This window comes from Lagopus muta, chromosome 7, assembly GCF_023343835.1.
Source record: "Lagopus muta isolate bLagMut1 chromosome 7, bLagMut1 primary, whole genome shotgun sequence".
NCBI classification, from domain to species: Eukaryota; Metazoa; Chordata; class Aves; order Galliformes; family Phasianidae; genus Lagopus; species Lagopus muta.
This window is the reverse complement of record NC_064439.1, coordinates 42,340,499-42,362,638: the sequence shown is the minus strand read 5'-3', so window position 1 is coordinate 42,362,638 and position 22,140 is coordinate 42,340,499. Positions and strand designations below refer to the sequence as shown.

Sequence of the window (22,140 nt, the reverse complement as noted above, 5' to 3'; positions counted from 1 at the left end):
CGCCCCGGGCTCTGGGCCCCGGCACCGTGCGGGTAGCGGATCCGCGCAGCCGGTACCTGGGGCCGCTGGGTTTGCTCGGCGCTCCCCGTTGGCGGCTGCCGCTTGCGGTACCCGCAGCTTCGCCGGGCAGCGTGAGCTTCTGCAGGCTCCCTCCCGGTCTTTTTTTAATTTCAGCCAACACAGGTCATCCGTCTGCTGAAAGGACATCTCTGTGTGCTTGTTAAAAACGACAGTGCATCTTTTTGTCCGATAGCCTTCAGGGCAACCTTGCCTCTGAGGAGTTCAGTCCTCCAGGGAAGCCACCCCTCCTGAAAGGGGCAGTGATCTGCCAGCCCTGGAGGCTGCGTGAGACAGATAAACAAGCCGGATCCAGAATTCCTGTGCTTGTGTAAAGCTACTTTACTATCAAAGTAGGAAATGGCTGCCCAGGGAGGTTGTGGAGTCTCCTTCTCTGGATATGTTCAAGACCTGCCTGGATGCCTACTTGCCTGTGAGCAGGGAGGAGCTGCTGGCTGTGCTTCTGGACTGCGCGAGGCTTTGGCCATGCTAGGTCAGCTCCGGGCTGGGATGGCAGAAATGGAGGAAGCAAGCTGCCCCTCCTTGTGTCTGACCAACTGTGGGTGCAGCTAGGAGCCAGGCAGGACCAGAGCCAGAGCCTCATCTCACTGCGCCCTTCGTGGGAAGCAGTCCACAGCACACCTGCCGACATCTCCATTTAGATGAGCTCACTTTTGTACAGAGCCTTCTAGCAGGTCTCACACTGCACATCAGGGCCAAGAAATGTTCCACAAGGCCAACAGAGGCTTTGCCTGCCTCTCTTGCCTGTCTCTTGCTCGCCTCCACAGGTCCAGCTGGCGGCTGAGTGCCCCATGGCCAGCCTTCCCTGTGGGGCAGTGCTCAATACACCACAGGACAGCAGTGTTCCCAGCACTACGTGGCCCAGAAACATGCCTGCCTGGCTACCACTGACACTGGTGTACAGCCCGTGGGTCCTCCTCAGCTGGCACACACCTGCATGAGGCTTCAAGGCAGCTTCAAAGTAATTTGGAAACGATACACAAGAGCTGTGCTGAACGTGCAAAACTTCAGTGAAAGCTGCCAAAATAAACAACCCTCAATTACAATGTAGTGTCAAGCCGGAGCCTTTAATCACGTTCCCACACCACCAGCACGGGGCCAGCGCTGCTTTCCCCACCGCGATACCCCCATGAGGTAAAACTCCGTACTTCCTCATGGTCTGAGCGCCGAGCGAACCTTCTCTACGCGTTCGAGTGCCCTCGGGGCGCTTTTACCTCAGCTAAAGGCACAAACACAGGACAGGACCCGCCTCACGGCACACTACACGAGGGCTACCCGCACCATTTCCCGCCTGCGGAAATGGGACCGTGCGCAGGCGTAGAGCCCGCCCCCAAGGGGAGTTCACGTGATTGGGGGCGCGCGCCTGCTCGTTCCCGCCGCCTGGCCCTGAGGGAGGTGCGGCTGCCGGTTGCCGGCCGGAAGCGGAAGCGCTGTGCAGCGCGCGCAGCGCCATGGCGTCTGTGGTGCTGAGTGATGCGGAGAAGCTGTACATCATACACGGCGTCCAGGTAACGGCTGTACTGCTCTACTCTTACGTGAAAGTTGCTTTTCGTTCTTTGTTGATGTGTTTGGCATGGGAAAAGGAAACTTTAAAAGCGCGAGTTCTTATCTTTACGTTCGTGATTCCCTTAAGCAAAATCCGTTGGTTGTCCTGTTTAGGAGGATCTCCGTGTGGATGGCCGTGGCTGTGAAGATTACAGATGTGCAGAAGTGGAAACGGATGTGGTATCCAACACAAGTGGATCTGCGAGAGTGAAGCTGGTAGGTGAATGTCTCAGGAGTCACGTACGTTGCTGATGAAACTGGCTTATTTCAATTGGCTTATGATAAATAGTTGCTGTCTGTAAGTATGTCCGTGTGTGTCTCTAGTGTGAGAGCTGCTCCAAAAACAGCGTCTCCTGTTTTATGTTGGCCCACAGCATCAGAGGCAGATGTTGGTGGTATGGCAATAAAGGTTGAATCTTCCCACCAGTATTTCATTCCATTTTGTTGCCATGTGAGCAGCAGAAGTGCGGTCTGACAGAATGGTGTCTGACATGGAAATGTTTCTGAGGTAAAGATGTGGAATTGAATTCCTTTATGTTGAAGCACTTGCACCTACTGACATTCATTGTTGCTTGCTGAATGTTGATGGAAACCCAGCAGTGGATGTGAGCACAGTGAAGCAGTGGGTGATGCATTTCAGCAGTGGCAACAGTAACATGAAATGCAAGACATGTTCTGGATGGCCATGCACAGCTGTCACATGATGAAATTAAGTCTTGATCAGCTCATCTGTGCAAATCAGCAGGTTATGACCAGGGAACTCTGTATGGAGCTGAATATCAGCTTCAGTGCATCAGAAATGATGGTAGTAGTGTTGGAATATCAGAAAATGTGTGCCAGGTGGCTCCCATGAACACAGGTGCAGACTGAATACCGTATGTAAGTTTGTCAGGATCTATTGGATCAATACAAGGCTGAAGGTGACATTTTCCTGGATCACATCAGTATGGTGATGAGATGTGGTGTCACCACTATGCATTGGTGTCAAAATGCAGTCCATGGAGTGGTGGCATGTGAATTCCCTATTGAAGGAAAAGTTCAAGAGACAGCCTTCAGTGGGTAAAGTATTGTGCACTGTCTTTTGAGATAGGAAAAAAGTGATCCTTTTGGATTTCCTGAAACTCAGACAAAACATCAGCTCTGACTGCTGCATTGTGACACTGACTAAGCTGAAGGCTTGAACTTTCAGGGTCAGACAGAGATGAAGATAGCTTTTCTCTTGCAGTTTGGTAACACCAGACCCCATACCAGTTTCAAGACCATGGAGCATATTGCCAAATTTGGCTGGACTGTCCTACCACATGCACTTTGTAGTCTGGATTTGGTGCCTCCTGTCTTCCCCCTGTTTTGGGCTGATGGAAAATGGACTGCTCAGGCAATGTTTTCCTAGCAACGGTGTAGTCATAGCTATGAAACAGTAGGTTACCTCTGCTGGTGCAGATTTTTGTGAGCTCAGCTTTCAGTCTCTTGTTCATCGGTGGTGAAAATGCAGAGTGATGGTGACTGTGTTGATAAAGTTTTGTAGCTGAGAATTTCTTCAATTGAATAATGTTATTGTGCTCTTTGCAGCTCTTATATTTTCCATGGAAATATTTTTAGATTTCTTTCAGAGCAACCTATGCATGTATGTATATGCTTAGCACTAATTGAAATGATGGGTTGAGGAAATAATGACAAGATATATGAATAATTCAAGCTAGCTTAACCTATTTGAGCTAGATTTATAGCAGAGCCTGAAACCAATCTGCTATTCAATGTTGGACACTGTTGTGCTTAATCACTGGAAAAATAGTTCTGTTCCTTTAAGTGAAGCAAAGCTACTTCTGGCATGTGTTGACTGTAAAGAAAATAGGCATTTTTTGGCAGTATTATAAATATTCTGCAGAAATAACTGATCCAGAACTGAAATGATAAAAAGCTGTAGCTATTAAGATTGTCTTCTAAACATAGAGAAAGCTGATATGTGGGCACAGCGTTGTTCTCCTAAAGCCTTTCTGTTTTGAGATTCTCTGATAGAGCAAGTAGCAAAGACAACAGAATAGACAGAAATGTTTGCTTGCTGTAGGCATCTTAACTGAGTGTATTTTTGTAGCTGTGTGATGTATTTTTGTTTTAACAGGGACATACTGATATCTTGGTTGGTGTAAAAGCTGAAATGGGGACACCAAAGTTGGAGAAACCAGATGAAGGTTATCTGGAATTCTTTGTTGACTGGTTAGTACGTTAGAAGAAAAGGTAGTAGAGCTGTATGCATATACACTTCTTTGCTTCTCACGTTTGAAATAAAAAACTAATCAGATCTGAAATGTATATCTTCACTGCCCTAACCTGCTTTAAGTGGCTGAATAACAGAAGCAGTTTATTTTACAGTCTTAGCTATGGTGAATGTTCAGAAACATCATTTCAGCTCTATAGTATCAGTTGCCTTTTTTTTTTTTTTTTTTTTTTTTAAACAATGATTGAATATAGACAGTGTCTTTCAGTAATGAAGTATTCCAGGTACTGAGATGGAGGAAGAAAAGAATTAACTTACAGAGATTATACTTAAAACTGTATCTCAAAGGATTTTACTTACTTTGTCTTTGAAAGCAGTGTAAAAAGTGTACTTTGTGCAAGACCATCCATTAAAAAAAATACACGACACAAACTTCAGATACAAGGGTTGATTAGAACATGGATTTATTAATCACTTTTATCATCCAATCAGTATTTCATTAACTACACTGATAACTGTCTTCAATGGCATTCCAACCTTTGTGCTACAAATAAACCATTGCTTATCTTTACAGGCTTAGTAGCATCTGAATTGTGAAGGAAGCTAGAAGGAAACAGAGCTGCTCTGAGATAGCTTAGTGACATCTTGGTCTTATTCCTGACTGTTTGCTGTCTGAAGCTGTGGCATCCATGTCTTGCAGATTTCATAAAGCTATTCTTAATGAAATAAAATGCTTTGAGAGCTTCTCAAAGCTTTGTCACTGTCAAATTAGTTCTTCTGCCTATGACATATATATGTTTGGGTTTTTTTTTTTTGTTGGTACTCTGAAGTTAAATCTGTGTTAGTAAAGCTGAGATATGCTTACTTAGAGAAACTCATATATCTGATAATCTTTGTGAGGTAACTGGTATTATCTGTGTAAATACTTTTGTATCTCTGCCATTATGCAATTTTATCTAAGAATTCATGCATACATCACAGTCTCCTGGTTAGCTATGGAAACTTATGGTTTGCCAAGGGAAGGACTCAGCTAGGAATTAGTTTATCTGTGACTACTGTTCAAAAAATGTAAGGCAGTAGGGCGTTCTTCCCAGATTTGGTCTTGTTTTTAGATAGTATCTGAGCTGACTTCTTTATAAAGCTCATGTATGAAATACCCCAAGTAGTTTTTATTTGTTTCTGTTGGTTTTTAGACAAAGTCCAACCAAAGAAGCTCTATACGCTGGTACTCTCTAACGCTAACACTTGTGTTAGTGTTCTGCCCAGCAGCAGTACTCGGAAGTGACAGCACTAAATATTCCAGAGATGACATACAGGTGGCAGATCTTTCAGTTCATCAGCAGGAACAGCAATTCTGGGATGCTTCTTTTCTGAGTAATGATGTGTTAGAGAAACTTTAACTCATTAGATTAATGTTAGGTTCTAATTTGTAGCTATTAACCACTGCTTTGTAAGATGGGAGGGAGATGTGCAGCAGTATCGATGGATCTTGTTGATTCTAGAAATGTGCTGTTCTCACTTTCTGTAATAACACAGGCCAAAAGCATAAATTTGAGAGAAGAGTAATCACTTCTCCTGTGCTTGTGCTGTCAAGGTAAGGTGGCTTCTAGCTTTAACGAAGAGCCCAAAGACACAGTTTGAAGTGAGAGCTATTTGGTTTCTGCGTAGATAGGGTAGTGAGATGTTCTCAGTGCTCTGATGCTTTTTCAGGCTCCCACTAGGTGGTAGTAATTCAGCACATTTTGATACACTGCTTCTCATAGTGAGGTTCTTCTATGTGCTTCTTGGATTCTATATTGTTTAAACTACTAAAGTAAATACATCTTTAAGATTATCTGTCATTTGGTTAAATGTTTTCCCTACTATAATTTCTTGCATTGTAGATGACAGTATATTAAAGGCCTGAGCAACAGTTTTCAGCTATTGGGAGAAAGATTTTAAACGGGGAACAGAAAAAATATTTTTAAGGAAGCAATCTGTGGCAGAAGAATCTTGAATGTTGTGTGATGTGACACTGAAATGGTTTTAAAATTCTGCAAATCTACATTCTAAGAGTAGAAATTTCCTGTGCTCTGTACTCACCATGGTCACTATTAAGTTCTTTCTGTGTTTTGTAAAGCATACTTCTGGGCTTTTTCCTTTATTAGTGTACTAGATAACCCTCTTTCATTTTATTGACAGTCTAAATTACTGAAGTATTCTGTGAGCATTGGGTGGCAGTATTTACCACATAGTTATTATATCAGTACCCTGACAACATTACTTCTGAATTGCACTTGGGTTGTGTGGAACTGAAGTGTTAAAATAATGATGGAATTAAGATGCAGTAAAACTTGCAGTATTCCAGTTAGGTCTTGTGTCCTTCTCACCTTTGACCTGCTGCCAAAGAAAGCAACCATTTGTATTTCAAAACTAGAGCATTTGATAAAACTTGGTGTTTAAAAATAATGAGCTGTAGATTAAAGTTTGTATGATTCTTTTCAACTTCTCATGAAAAGCGTAATGCTTGCAGGAACTGTACTCTAAAGAGAAGTTAAACAGAATGGTATGGTGAACTTGCAAAAAAACTGCTTGAGTGGCTAAGTTCTCCTTTAACACAACCTAAAGCCTTGACTTGGAAATATTTCCAGATTTAAGGTACATTTAATTATGGTCCTGTCTTACGAAATCAGGGCTGGAGCACCTCCCCTACGAGGAGTGAGAGAACTGGGGCTTTTCAGCCTGGAGAAGAGAAGGCTCCAGGGGGACCTTACAGCAGCCTGCCAGTATCTGAAGGGGGACTGCAAAAAAGCTGGGGAGGGACTTTTTGTAAGGGTATGTAGCGACAGGATGGAGGGGCATGGCTTTAAAATGGGAAGAGAGTAGATTTAGACTAGATCTAAGGAAGACATTCTTTACTGTGAGGGTGGTGAGACACTGGAACAGGTTGCCCAGAGAGGGGTTGTGGATGCCCCCTCCCTGGAGGCATGCAGGGCCAGGCTGGATGGGGATTTGAGCAACCTGGTCTAGAGGGAGGTGTCCCTGCAGGGGGTTGGAACCAGATGATCTTAAAGGTCCCTTCCAACACAAACCATTCTGTGATTCTATAATATTAATGCAACTGCAAACAATAGCATTACATTTTCAGTGCTTATTTGCACAGTAAAAGTGGTCTGCAAGCATAGGTCAGTGCTTCATTGACAGCAGTATTGATTTTTTTAGCATGTATAGTAAAGTCTCCTTATATAAGCAGCAAATAACTCCAAGGAAATCCAGTAGCTCTTCCCAGCATTCTGAATTTTCATCAGTTGTGCAAAGTTGGGAGAGTTGCTGTGTGGCAGGGGCTTCCCTTGTAGGCTCCACAGTTGTGTTGATACAGCACCCTTGATGGTTTAAGTTTTAAAGGTGAAGCCATTATATTCCAAGAGTTTGTTTTGTGCTGTATGTTTGCATTCTTTCAGTGTTGGAAGAGAGCTAAGGATCATCGTATTGGTACAAAAAGTGCGTGAGAAATTGGCACTGCAGGGTGCCTAGCCAGTGCAATTCAGGTATTTTACATTCAGAGATTTGTACATATCAAGCTAATTCTGAGGAATCTCCTTCATTCTCATATTCTGTCAAGAGAAATTGATCTTGGAGAGATGGAGATGTGACTAATTTATTTAAAACCAAAATCTGCAGTGCTTGCCAGAAGTCCACTTTTGAGCACGCTTTTGCCCTCTCTGTACACTGGGAGTATGTTCAAAATGTTTCTTATCATACCATGTATTCATCTCTGGGCATTTCTGCTCCCTTTCATTGTGATTTCAAGGTTTTGGTTTCTATTTATTTGGCATGGGCCTGTTGTCTTCTGCTGTTTGTTAGAATGTTGTTCTTAGCTGTGAACACTTTATTGCACGACCTCATAAAGTTTGTTACATTGGAATTGGGAAAACAAAGACCACACGTGGTTTTTTTTGTTGGATTCTTTCTGGAAAAAGATGTTTTTTAGCTCCTATCCATAAACAACGGTTACTGAAAATATTGAACTGCAGTCTGTAAGAGGTTTGGTGGCACAGAGTATGCTCACAGAAAAGAAATTACCAATTTAAATCAGGCAATCATATGAATTCTGCAAATCCTTGTTATAACGTCATGTCTTTCTCTTCTTACCTTATTAATTACATTCTTGCCTTCCTTTCTTATCTGGTTAATTTAATGTTCATCTCTAACAGGCTGCCTTGTTGGCCATTCTGAACTTAGTACAATTTTCTCTCATTTCTTTTTCTTGAAAGTGTTGAGGCAATAGAAGGTGAGGTTGCCTAAGAACTAATTGCAGGGGGAATTCACCACCTTTCATGCTAATGCTGGGAACTGAAGACTGGAATTTAGTCAGCGTCAGATTTGGTACCTGGTATAGACAATCCATCTGCATTAAGGCATTTTGTTATGCAAAATGGAAATAATTTTTTCACAGATTAAGTGCTTATTCTTGTACACATAAATCCTTGGAGATTTCTAGTATTTTATGCTGAGGTATATATTTGCACTTAAGAAATGCAGCTCAAAAGTGAAAGGTATTTTTTTTCTTCTTCTTTATCCAGTTCTGCAAATGCTACTCCTGAATTTGAAGGCCGGGGAGGAGAAGAACTTGGCACAGAGATAGCAAGTACTCTCTACAGAATATTTAGCAGTGAGGGGAGCGTAGACTTGAAATCTCTTTGCATTAATCCCAGGGAACACTGCTGGGTTCTCTATGTTGATGTATTGGTAAGTAAGAAAATGAAAACTAAAAAGATCCGAGGAGGTTTTCAAGGCATTGGCATTAGCATAGCTGTGTTTAGCTTCATATAAAAAATTCTTCCTCTAATCCAGCTTAATGTTTCACAGCATGGGTGGCTACTCTCTTGCAAATCTGTCTATAATAGTCACTGCATTCTGCTTATTCTTTTCCTCCTCTTTCTGCTCTGCTACAGAGCTAATAAAACAGATTGAAATATTGTCACCAATAAAATCAGTGAACTCATATTCACAGGGAAGTTGCCACTAAAGAAGGCTGAACTTTTTTCTAAGTGAATGTATAATTTGATTGAGCATAACTGAGCATGAAGGTATGTTCACCCTAATATGAGTTTCCCTCCTGTCAGCTTCTTTGTTCAGTGAAACTTGTATGGCAAACGTAACATTTGGCCTAGGCACTTTTGTGGAAGTTGTATACACATGTTGAATGTAAAAAAGAAAGTAAATATTTGTTCCCATTAAAAACTGGAAACTCAATTTTGTGCGTGTAAGTCTTGTGTGTGCAGCAGCTCAGTTTCCAAGTAATGCTATATTTAAATTCCCATCATGGGAATTTAATAGAATTCTGCAAGTCAGACTCTCCAGAGCTTTGTTTCCTCCTCTTACTGGTGCAGAGTTGAGTTTCCACTTGCCAAATGTGTAACTGAAATTATGTTGAGGGATCTTACGCACTGGAATCAGTTAATGTCTATGAATTACTTACTACATGTTAAACTGCATTGCCTCCCCAAAAAGATGCAGACAGACTTGTATTAAAACAAGAATGAAATATGAATAAATGTGAAAATTAATCCACTAAGTTTTTAAATAGCAAAAGCATTACTCTAGTTACATAGACATGGAACGTACTGTGGCTTTCTCCAAATACAGAATGATCAAATATGTATCACTGCCGAGTGCTTTAACAACCCCAGTCACCACCTCAGTGGAGCTTGGCAGAGTGTAATAGGGAGTAAAGTGCTAGTTCTCAGAAATCACACCGGGACCTTCTGTTACTAGGTAATTGCGTGCAGAGGTGCAGGATGTTAAGAGCTGTGCTTATTTAAGCCATGTGCTGCTTCTGCAGCATAAACAAGGACTTCAATAATGCTGATTGCTGCAGAAATTGTTCTGTTCAACTTTTGTATGGGTTATAACTGATATTTGAGTTGTTCTGCACAAATCTGTTGATTGTCCACAGCTCCAGAGGAGAACAGACTTGTGTTTTTAAGCTACTTGTCATGTCAGAATTATGAACACCCATGTTCTGTGGTGTATTCTGTTTAGCTTTATTTATTGTATCAGTAAAGAATCTGTTGTAGGTTTGTAACTAGGATTCTAAAGTTGAGGAGACTTTTAATGTAGCATTCTGCGTAATTTTATGTGACAGCCACAGAAGAGCTGTGATGTAGATAGAATTAGATAATGTTAACATTCCTGTTCTGCCCCCACGCTGCCCAAGCTTTCTGCATTTTAACTTTTTTAAGGTATTTGTGTTGTTTCTTTTTCCAAACAGAAAATGTGTGTATCACATGTGATAGTTGTACTTGATGCAAGCACTTCATACTTATAGGTTTCAGCCAGACACATTACATAGGTGCTGCTTGGTCACTCAGAAACCCCACTCTCCACACATGGATATGATTTAAAGATTGAGAAATGTACCTTGACCTTTCAAAATATTCTTAATAACAGCAGAAGGTCAAATGTGTGAGCTACTCTTTGAATGTGGGAGTTGTACAGCACTGCAGAGCTACAGCCTGTTCTCACCTTCTGTCTTTCTGTCTTTTTCTTTCCCTTCCCGAGTTATTAATGTTTGAAATAAAGTTTTAGGAGATCTGGAGGGATGTTTTTGACACGTTTTGCCTTCTTCACATAACACACACCAGCAGGCTGCCACACTGAGCAAGGAGAGCTGAAGCTGTGCATTATATTTCCATTCCCTATCTCATCGTACTACGTGGTGTGCTTGGATTAGGTTCTGTTAACCCACCTTAACCCAGTCCTGTTGGAGGAAAGAAACCCAACAACTTAGAAATCAGTCCTTTCTGATTAAAATCTCTGAATAAGGCAAGACTTGCAATAGTTTGTTTTTCTACTCATGATAACTTTCTCTTTTGTGTATCAGTAAATTAGAAGTGAGTCCTTCCTAGAAACTTTTGCTTCCCAAAACTCAGAGTTGAGCAGGCGTATGAATGCAGTGGGAGGGAGAAACCTCAGTACAACGTAACAACATGCTTAGGCTGAGAAGAGGGCATTCATTTGTTTTTGGAGGAATTGTTTCACCATGCTTGGTACAGGCTGAGTTCCTAGCCCATAGGCGCCAGTGTAATACAGATAAGGCTTTAGAATAGTAGCTTGAACACAAACCTAGTAACAGAAGAGGCACATCCCTTTATTGTGTTTTAATAACAAAAATATTGCAGGCTTATTCCATTATCCACTAAAATCCAATAGTGCCCAAAAGTGGCAAGTTAACCTCTCTGTATCCAGCAGCTGTTGGCAAGGAAATAATTTGATCACCTTTGTATTAGTTTTCCATCCCAACTTTTTGTCATTCTGTTTACACAATTCAGTCTGTCTTAATAAAAATAAGCTGTCTTTCCAGAATATCTGATTTATGACTCGCTGCCAGTGTGGGAGGAAATCTCGTTCTTAAATAGATTTTGAAGAACCGTCAGTGCTGTAAGACTTGTTTTGCTCTCGTTGTGCAGTGTAGAACGGATGCTTCTGCATTACGTCCAGTGTTCATACCAGCATAGTTTCAAATGCTTGTGGGGATTTGATCATCAAATAGTACTGTCTGTGAGTGGAGAGAGACTTGTCAGAGAGCTATCACTAGGCTATCACTAAACGCATCTCTGAGTTGTCTGTCAGCCTATAGAAGGTATAAGTGGTTATGGGAGCCCTGCTATTTTATAATAGTATGCAGTGCTGTTCATCTTTTTGGCTGTTTTTCTCCTGACTTTAATGGAAAGAAACTGAGCTAGCCTCCTTCCACAGGCTTTGATTCAAGTGACAGTGCTATCAATAAGCAGGCTTTGAGAACAGGATTTCCTTAGATCTTTGTCAGCTACAAGAGAAACTGGAATTTTATGGAAAGGATTACTACTTTTCCATAAAGAATAGAGGATAAATCAAGAAGTGCCTTCACACTGTACTTTGTGTAATAAATTTCATGTATGACGGTATTAAACAACTTCACTCTCTGTCCTAGGTGAGAATTTGCATTGCTTTTTCAGAAACAGTAACACCAACTGGGTTTGCCCATCTAATATTAAAAAAACAAAGATTCCTTTCTGAAATACTAAATGGAAGGTGGTGTTTCCTGAGCTAACGTTAAACATTCTGAGTGTATCGGAAATAGTCTGGTTGTATTCCACTTGAGAGCCTTACTGAGAAGAGTAACAATAGTAGTGAATTCAGTTGAGCTTCTATTATGAAATTTTATCATTAATTTTATTATGAAGTGCTTTAAGTCTTCTATTTCCCATGCATAATGCAGTCTACGGAAATCTTAATCTCATGCCTGGTGTTCATTGCCATAGGCTTTAAAGATAACTTTTTTTTAGCCTATTCTAGTTCTTAGTTTTGTGACACTTCATTTAAAGGTACTAACTCGATTTTTCTTTTAAAGAGATTCTTTTTTCTTTTTCTCTTCCCCAGTTACTGGAATGTGGTGGGAACCTCTTTGATGCAATCTCTATCGCGGTGAAGGCAGCTCTCTTTAACACAAGGTAAAGCACAGAGCTCATTTCATGTGAGCGCAAGTGACAGGGGAAGAGAAATACTTTCTATGAGCTCAGCCTTTTGTGCTCACTGTTTTTAAGTAAGAAAACCTTAACTGTGACTTCAATTCAGGTAAAAAGCAGTCTGTTTGCAGGCAAGTAACATGAACTCATGACTTTCTCCTACCAATAAAGTGTTGTATTGCACTGTGTTCACACTATAGTCTTGTTGCAAGTTGTTGAAGGCCTTTGTGTTTGTAAAATAAGCAGCATTTACTGACAGGTGATGCTTCTGACTAAGAAGCCCTCTCTGTGCCAGGATGACCAGCAGCTTGTAACTAGTTCTATTTTCCCATGTTCTTTCTTATTGGCTGTTAATACACAGCTGCCTTTAAAACAGAGGGGAGAAATGGTTTGAGAGGTTGTGGGGACTGTGAAATGATGTGTCTTCAGTTTGACTTTTCCTGTGCATGTTAGTTCAAAGAACAGAAGAATGAAATCTGCTAGTATCAGTAATACAATTACATTTTGAGTGTTGTAAGGACAGTAGTATTCAATAGCAATTTTTTCTAGTGTTTTTATCTTCGTTATCTTAAGGGAATATAGAGTTTTGTAGCACCCTTGAGAAAGAGACCAGTGAATGGTTTTGCTAAAAAAGCTGGCATAAATGTCTGGAAGAGGTGCAAAAATGAGAATCTTAAAGGCGTAAAAGTTTTAAATTGGATCTCCAGTTGTTTTCCAGCTGTAAATTAGAGATGTGCTGAAGTCAGTGGCACAGTTCTTGCTTATTCCTCAGGGAAGCAGCGTGCAGTACTGGAGCTGGAAAAGGGCATGCAAGAAGAAGAAAATAAACTTCTGAAGACAGAGGCAATATATTGGGTTATAAACACCTTAATGCTGGGGAAGGGGGAAACCCACCTGAGACAATGGCTTCTTTGTATTGCTGAGAGTTTTCCCATCTTAATTAAGTTCTCAACTGTACCTTTTAGCAGTGGGTTGTTTTTGTAAGGTAAGAAATAGTGTAATAAGTGTAACAGCTCACAGAGACTTGACAGCAGTCTAAAGGGAAGAAATTCCTCTCTTTCTGTGTGGGCTTCCAGGATGCAAAAGTTGAGTGTTTAAAACCAGTTGCTCCCACGTGAGTTGTTCCACAGATCCAAGGCACATCCTTTATTTGCAGGATTATTTGGCCTTTTTTCTTACTTCAAGAAGAATTCTAGTTTTGAATAAAGAGTGAAGGTCACATTCAGAAACAAATTAAAAAAAAAAAGGGTGAGTTTGTTGCTTTCGGAGGAAAATGCAAAACATAGAGGCTATGTTGTGATTGTTCTGGAAACTGTCTCTTGTACAGCCTTTGATCTGTGTGTAACCATCCTCAGTCTTGTCAATGTAGGATATCCAACCAAAACATGGTCTGATACGACATGACAGAAAGCACGTTAGTTTTGATTTGTGAAAACTGCTACGATGGGAGCAGGGAATGCTAGTACATCTAATCTCATCAGAGCTCACAGAGTCAGGGCTGAAATTCAAAGTGAAAAGCTGTTGTCCTCGTTTGGTATTGCTTCCCCTTTCCCTTAATGTCTACTAAGTTTTCTTTGGATTGATACAAAGGTAGTTTAGAGCAGCTGCCCACTTTCCTTAAAGTACTATTGCCTGAGTAAGATGATGTCAGTTTGAAGATCACTTCAGATTAAGTGTTCTGAACTTCACTTGACGTCTATGTCTCTCTTTGAGTCTTACTTGCCTTTCATAATCTGTTTGCAGCCAGGTTTTAAGTGTTTTCAGATCTTTGTCAGCCTTCAATTCAGCTTTAAAATCAAGAGCAGAAAGTTCAAGTTGCTGGGTTGTTTTCTTTGAAACGTTTTTTTTTTCTTCTGATATTCAGATGGGCATTTGAAAAGCTTTATCCTTAGAATCTTGCTTCTAACCATGTTTTATAATAGCTGTGTCACCCAGCACACTTTTTGTTCAGGGCTAAGTGAATCCATTATAGTAACTTTGGGAATGTTGTGCAAGGATTATAGTATTTAAATCCTGTTATGTCTGACCTGACTCACTGTATCCCCTTCAGCCATGGAGCAATGACAACATGACTGTCACAGGGGGAATATTTACTCTTTGGAGATTCATTCATCTTTCTTACTGTGTTCTAAAAACTAGATCCAGATCATGTATGAAAGATGGCTGATAGCAGACTTTTTTCCTAACTGAATCCAAGGTGCTTAAGGCTAGATTTATCCGTGATTGAAGTGGATAGTGCAAAATGTGCAAGCAGCCACCACATCAAAATTTAGCATTAAACCTAATCCCATGGAATGTGCTCCATTGCAACTGAGGCAACGGAAACGCGGCAAATGGCAAAAGCTACAGAGTTTGTAGCACAACAGGCGTGCAGATGTGCTGCTTTTTTGCTGGGCAGCATGGCAGGTACAGAACTGATCACAGAATCACAGAATGGCCAGGGTGGGAAGGGACCTTAAGGATCATGAATCTCCAACCCCCCTGCCACATGCAGGGCTACCAGCCTCCCCATAAGTGATGCCTGCATGTAAGTGTAAAGCAGGTTTTGCTGCTGTGAACCACGTGTCTCCGTTGCACGGACAAGAGCATTGTTCATTATGTGACTGAGTCCTGCTGTACAGATCTCTGCTGATTAGTTGCAGGAATCACAACAGAAGAATAAAAGCTACAAAGCAAACGTGTACAGCTAGTTCTTAAGAAAAATCTTCACAAACCTGGGAGGAAATCTCACATTTTCTGGACGTGCTCTTTGTGCTACAAACACTCTCCATGCCCTTTTGGATCCTTAGTTTTTTATGTGTATGTAGCTTTCTTTCAGCCCTTCCAGTAGTCGTAGTTTGTACTCTGTCTTACCTGTTCTTGGCCAAAAGAGTTCCTTGCAGGGAATTTTCAGGTATGAATCCTGTCAGCTTCTTGTTGCAGCCCAAACATTGCTGTGTTTCATTACTGTTTTGGGATGGAGGTTAAAATTGCTTAATCAATCTCATGGACTGTTTCTTGATCTTCTTTCTCTCTACGCAGTGCTTTGGCACATGTACTCCTTGTCTAGGCTGGTGTCCAATGCTGTGCATTGTCTGTATACCCTGAGGAGCAGTCACCTTGTGACTTTATTCCATCAATTTTAATGGCATATTTTTAGCTTGAAAATAGACCTTGATGCCTCTCCAGTGAGTTGTTACGTAGCACAGAGCATTTTGATCCTAATTTCTTGAAACACAGTAGCTATGTGCTTACTGAAAGTTTTAGTTTCAGCTTGGCTCGGGGCAGTATTTTTGTAAGAAATTTGTTTTTACTAAACATGGGTTAGCTGTTGGCTCTCAGATCCCCAGCCACAAATAACTGAAACATTTGTCTAGGGAACAACAAAAATCACTTTGGTTTCCTGGAGAAAAATTCAGTCCCTATCTCAACCTTTGAGAGGGATTTGGTGCAGAATGCATAAACAAATGTAACCTTGAGAGTCTAGCTATGAAAAACAGTGCTACTGTAAAAGTGCTAACATAAAAAGAGTTTGAGGTTATGTTCCACACGGTTACTGAAATTAGCTTTCCAGAGATATCTTCAAGTATTTTATGTTCTTGTGTTCAAATACATATGAGTGGGAGCAGATCACTTGAGTTGTGTGGGGGCTGTACTGGCCAATAAAGCAGAGTATCTCAGTACTGCATTCTAGCAGACACCTGGATAAATGAGGTTCTGTAAGATGCTGAATTTCTTGTCTCCTTGAGATACCATCTTCTGCTAAATTGATTTAAATGGCTATTCATTATGCTAAGAATGCAGTAATAAATTATCCTCTGAAACTCCCATTAAAAGGCTGTGACAAATATTTTTTATGTACCGCTGATGAGCCTGCCTGGCTTCTTTGTGAAAGATCTCATCACTCACAATTGCATTCCTGCCAGAGTTTTTATCCCTGACTATTGCTTCTGTATATCTGTCTTCAGAACAGCAGTCTTCTGGCTTCTAAAGAATGAGAATATCTTGTCAACCTTCCCAAGCTGCTAAAGAGAAAGGATTTTACTAGTGCCATCCTACCCCTTCCCCCAAGTCTCCCTAACTGGTGTCATTGTTTCCTGAGCTGCTTTACTGCTTACATTCGCTACTGATAGCATGGCTCTGCCAGGCAATGCAATTGCTGTGATTCTGACAGCTTTATGGTTGTCTAGAAGGGTCAGACAACTACAGGTCTGAATGATGCCAATGAACAGTGTCATTCTGAATATCTTCCAACTCAACTGAATATCTTTCATCTTTTGTTCAGTAAGTCGTTAATGTTTTGATAACGTCCTGATTTTTTTTCTAAACATGTAGCCTCATTTCACTGTCTGTTCTGACAATGAACTTGCACATACTTGTTTCTGCAGAATACCCAAAGTACGTGTTCTGGAGGATGAAGAAGGCTCTAAAGAGATTGAGCTCTCTGATGACCCTTACGATTGTATTCGACTTAATGTGGATGATGTGCCCTGCATTGTAACGCTGAACAAAGTAAGCCTGGAAAATTCTGACCACCTGCCCTGAGACATCAGTTTCTTTTAATTTCAGCTGTTGTTTTTTTTTTTTCCTCAGAGATCAAACTGGTGTTGGATGAGTGGTAACTGTGTATATGTTCATCCTAGGAAGTATTCCAGTTGGCTTATCCACTTCTACTATGAAGCATTTTTTCCATCTCTGACTTACACATTTCCTCTTGATGCATTCTTGAAATCTCATCATTGTGTGTTTTTCATTTACTCATTGATCAACATTCAGAGCAACAGATGCTCCAGTATGTTGAAACAAATGGGCATTATTGCAGAGTTCAAAAGTTGAGTGATCTGCCTAGAGTTTGTTGCTGGAAGCGGAGCTCTCTTTTCATGGGTGTGAAATCATCCTTTCAAACAGGTTTTCACTTTCCTTTTCCACATGAAGCTCGCAGCTAACAGTTGTTTTGCTGGCTGCTGCATTCTTCATTGCATCTGTTAGTGATTAGCTTTGTTACTGGGAAGTTTGTATGATGTATCTTTTAAGCAAGTTACATAACTAGTTGGAAGTCCACCTGACTGAACCAGGAGCTCACCTGAGTCTCAAGATCTGTCATTTTTGCCTGGAAGAGAGGGAACTCCGTCCTTGGAGATGTGATGAAAAGGGAGTATGGAATTTCATACAGTTAAAAGGGTGGTCAGAAAAAAATAAAGCTGAAGAAACATGGTTATCTCATTTCTGTTTCATATGTGCGTGTAGTTTGTGGTCAGAAGCTGTTGTAGTGATGTACTATCGACTCAGTCTCTAAACACTACCAAAGATTACATGATGTTAGGGTAGGAGGTTGACAGGTAACTGTCTAACTTACAGTTTAATTTCTTAGTAAAGAACTTAAACAACTGCAAACTGACATATTCTTTTGTCATTAACTTACAGATTGGATATAGGCATGTGGTGGATGCTACCCTTCAGGAAGAAGCCTGTTGTTTGGCCAGCCTGCTTATTGCTATAACCAGTAAAGGTGCCCTCACTTGTATGAAGAAAATAGGGAAAGGTAGCCTTGATCCTGAGAGCATTTTTGAAATGATGGAGGTAAGAAGTTTTGTGCAGTTACTGTCTTGCATGCTGGTGATACTGGATGAAGTGGAACTTGAGTATATGAAATGTTAGAGTAAGGACTTCAAAAACAAGGACCCTGATGCTTGTATTAGGTGTGAAAGAGACTTGTTACAGGGCACAGACAGTTCCTTTGAGACAGAACTGCATATGGATAGAAGTTGTGTAAAACTTCAGGATACCTAGAGTGCATAGTACTCACATCTGTTTCATCTGGGCAACCCACAGCTGTAAGACGTCTCCTATCCCATTTCCTGTAAAGAGTGAAAGAGCAAAGCTTCTAACATGGTAATGTCCCTGTGGAAGTAGGACTGGGACTTTACCAGGCTAGTGCATGGCATGCTCGTTCTAGAACAACTCATTTGTTTTGTGATAAGCTTTTCTCATTTTACTGTTGTTTTTCTTTGCTCCTTTATTGGGTTTTTGATATGTCCTTACTCCATTAAAATACCATTATCTGGGTGTTGTTCACATCCATGTGAGAATTCCATTTTGAACTTCAGGCTCTTCTTGAAACCGTCTTCTAGTATAAATTCTCATGCCTGGATTTGGCCTTGAACATCAAAGTGAAATCGGTTTTGAACTTTGAGTCAGAATGAAAATTAAATACTTAAAACTGGCTCCGTTTCCTAGAGATCCAGAGCTAATTTTAGTATGGCTGTAGTGAGGAATGCAGGAGTTGGAGCCAAGTTTGAAAACAGTTGTTCTCCAGTGGAAATTTTGTGTTGAGTAGATGTTGCATTTCCGTATTTCATTATGTCAATCCAGAGTTCTGATCTTGGCGGTACCAATGAGGGTCTTCTTGCATCCAGAGAGGTCACTTATCCTGCTGGTTAAGTGATGAGTAGGGTTTATCTCTGGTCTGGCATCCTAAAAAAGAAACAAAATGAACAGAACTTCATATGGACATCTGATATGTCTGCCATGATGGATTTTGAGTCCAATTCTAACCTAATGTCACAGAAGACTTGAGGTTTTAGGTGTAGGGCTGCTACAGAGTAAGAGGTGCTTAGTTTAGATACAGGCTCATGGTAGAAGCCAGCCCCAGTGCAAATTTTCTGATGTCTAAATGCAGAAAACACTGATCAGAAGTTCTGTTTTGATGACCAACTACTCTACACTGAGCCCTAACTAGAAAATGAACTGATGTGGTTTCATTGTACAGTCTACCCTCAAAAACTGTGTTTGAGATGATACAGTGCTTCCATAAACACTAATTAGAGGTGTGTATGGGAGTCTTCAAACCATTTTATTCTGCTTAAGAGTTCTTTTCCTTACTTGTTTGTGGGAGGCATTAAAGCTTAAGCTTTGGAAGAAGAACTCTTCTAGGTGGTGAGCGGTTTGAGGGAGTGAGGGAGTAAACTGATGAGAAGAAACAAAGATGTTTTTTGGGAGGTGAGAGATTATCTGTTCAACACTGCCCCAAACACAGCAACCCAGTTAGGTACCAAGGGGTACGTATGGTGTTGTACAGAAACTGTACTGCTTTGTATTGCATATGCTGGCTAATTTGTGTGTTTGTGCCTGATGTGAATTTAATTTGTTCTCCTGGGCAATCCAGGGACACAACATTTAACACTGATGATTGTGGGATACTTCTGTGAGAAATAGGAGCGCTGTACTTTTTCCAGAACTGAGTCAAATTAAAATGGAACTTCCACCACCATAATTTTTCTTAATTAAAACTTTGTTTTTATTATACCAGCTGGTGTATATTAATCATTAATGGGAAAATATTTGTCAAAAGGACGTGAGAGTTGTTTTCCTGTTAATAAGCATATGTCTCAGACTTGTTTTGCTTTCTTTGCATTGCAGACTGGAAAGAAAGTAGGAAAGTCATTGCACGCATCACTTCAGAAGGTTTTGGATGAAGAGGAGAGTTTGGGGACCACACGTCAGAAAGTTGGATTTCTAGGATGAGTTTTTATTAAATGTTCAAAACTGTTTTTAACCAGTTGTGCAAATCTTGTCTGTTTCGTATATAGAGAAAGGATGTTTTTGTTGCAGTACGTAGCTTCCAACTAAGAGGCTTTAGAAGTGTTACTGAGCTGAAAGAAAGTGATAGTTAGATAGTTATATGTGATATATATATATATATATATATGTGATATAGATAGATAGTTAGATGTGAAGGGCAAATGGGGGATGCTTCCCATATGGGTAATTGCCTGCACCTAGGATGCACACCCACAATTGATGCAATAGCACGGGAAATGCTCAAGTCTGTTTTCAAGGGTGACTGATGTTGGTTCCGCTTAATTCAGTTCGCATGTGCTCTGCTTCTGCAGACCAGCTGTTGAGTTTGAGAGCATCTGTGGGGGTGTCCTTGGTACAGCACAAGCCAGGTTTTGGGCCTCTTAGAACTTCTTTGTTCATCAGCCAGATAATTCATATTAATGGGAGAAAGAAAGTGTTACTTAATGAAAGTCTTCCTTCAAATTATCTTGCATTTCTTTCAGTAAAAAGAAGTTAGGTTTTACTATAAATGCAATATGCTCACAAGCTTCTAAATCCTATTTTAAAATAAGATATTTTATTAAATAAAACTCCATCTGTCCCTCTTGCCAGCAGATGCAATAGCCTGGGCGAAACCTCTTATGGTGGAGAAGGGGCACAGCTAAGGTTGAAGGGAAAATAATGAATTTTTCTGAGTTTGCTAGTTCAGCTGGAAAAGCATAGTGGCTGTGAGTAATGATCCTTAAGGTCGTGGGGCAGCCGTGCTACAGGCCTAAAGTCTCACTTCTGCTATTGCCCTACAGAGGCATGTGAGAGAATGCAGGTTTTTTGCTTCGCTGGACTGGAGCTGGAGTGAACAGGGAGGCAGTTGTACAGCTTGTGACAAGAGGAAAACTCTTGTTATTCTGCTTTGTTTTCACAAAGATTGGAATACATCAAAGCTGGGAAATACAGGAGAAAATGCCAGATAACGTGTGCAGTTGAGTTGTTTCACCAGATCCTCAAAGCAGTGGATGCCTGCAGCAGTTGGCTTGTACAGAAAAGAGCAAGAGCTGTTCCTCCTGCATGATAGGAAGAGATGACAGATTGGAGAAGTTGGAGGAAAAGTTAAATTATAAGAAGGGGTTTCAGCTGTGTTAGCAGCTGAAGTTTCCTGTTGTAATTTCCTAATACCAGATGTAGAAAATTTCTTGACTGGAACATGTTTGCTGAAGGTGAGCTGATTATAGCGCAAAACAACTATGCCCACATTAAAACAGCAATCTCAAAATCTCTTCAGTCCTTTTCCTAGAGCTTGGTAAGATAATTATTCAAGGTGAAGTGCAGTGCTGCTGTGTATGTCAGATACGTGCAGCCAATACCGTAATGAGCAAGTAGAAAAATTCCACAACATTTGCCCAAGATGCCTTGTTTCAAATAGTTTGGAGGTTCTTCTCTGCACTTGAAGTGATGGGTTTGGTAAGTTACGATAACAAGAGACAAGGAGTGATTATGATTATGTAGATCATCTTTAGTTACTCAATTAGAGTTATTTTGTGTGGAGCAAAGACTAACCTGACGTAAGTTTTATGGTAGATGTGTTTTATTCCTTGCCATGCAAAGCTACTTCTGGAAAGAAAGAAAACTGAAGGGAAAAAAAAAACAACCCAACCACTTACAGGACCTTAGACATATCACAGGCAGTTTCTGTTTGGTTGTGCATTGTTTAATGTTTCAAAAAATGGTTAATCTAAATGAGGATTGCAAGTCTTAAACCGCAGCTGTTCTCTGCGGAGCTGTTGCCTGTTCTGTTACAAATTTGTGATCATGTACCAGAAGGCTGCCTGGAGTTATTTTCAGGATGCTTTTTGTAACACTGTAGTAGTAGTGTATTTCTAGCAGCCATCCAGCTGAAGGGACTAAAGACTTTCTACAAATTACCAACGATAGTCGTAGCTTCACTAGTGGCGATAGGATGCTTCCTTGCCCCTCTCCTGGTCTTTTTCATGTTAAATTAGTTGTTAGAAAGACTGGGAGAAAAAAGAAACCCCAACACAGCTCAGGTGGGTTAACTGATCTGTCCATGGAGGTGAATATACATGCATTCCTTCTGCTCTCCTTACTAGAGAAAATGGATATTTAGCCTGAGATCTAGGCTCCTTCAACTGTCTGTGTCCTCCCTCCATTCTCTGTAGCTGTGTAAGCAGGCAGAGAACTTTGATGCCTTTGGGCGATCCTTTGTTTGGTCCATGTGCTTCCTAGCTCCCATCTAATGGCACTGAAAAACAGTGGGGT

General features: G+C 40.8%; 1 protein-coding gene across 2 annotated transcripts; it reads left to right on the top strand.

Annotated features, from left to right (window-relative positions):
• Window positions 1-1,443: 1,443 nt before the first annotated feature.
• On the top strand, window positions 1,444-21,511 carry EXOSC7 (exosome component 7). Of its 2 annotated transcripts, XM_048952138.1 has the most exons (8): window positions 1,448-1,586; window positions 1,738-1,839; window positions 3,743-3,837; window positions 8,401-8,566; window positions 12,242-12,312; window positions 16,695-16,818; window positions 17,731-17,886; window positions 19,726-21,511. In XM_048952138.1, the coding sequence occupies exons 1-8, from the start codon at window positions 1,530-1,532 to the stop codon at window positions 19,828-19,830; spliced, it is 876 nt and encodes a 291-aa protein (XP_048808095.1). In that variant the 5' UTR covers window positions 1,448-1,529; the 3' UTR covers window positions 19,831-21,511. The 2 variants fall into 2 exon arrangements, with proteins under 2 accessions (XP_048808096.1, XP_048808095.1); XM_048952139.1 differs by lacking the exons at window positions 17,731-17,886; window positions 19,726-21,511 and adding an exon at window positions 16,900-17,705 and having other exon boundaries at window positions 1,444-1,586.
• The last annotated feature ends 629 nt before the right edge of the window (window positions 21,512-22,140 follow it).

What these genes read in the sequence shown, in the direction of transcription:
- EXOSC7 (XM_048952138.1), top strand. Translation starts at nt 1,530, where the DNA reads ATGGCGTCTGTGGTGCTGAGTGATGCGGAGAAGCTGTACATCATACAC. An exon ending in GATCTGCGAGAGTGAAGCTG is followed by an intron (nt 1,840 to 3,742) that starts GTAGGTGAATGT and finishes TTGTTTTAACAG; the next exon opens with GGACATACTGATATCTTGGT. An exon ending in GCAGCTCTCTTTAACACAAG is followed by an intron (nt 12,313 to 16,694) that starts GTAAAGCACAGA and finishes TTGTTTCTGCAG; the next exon opens with AATACCCAAAGTACGTGTTC.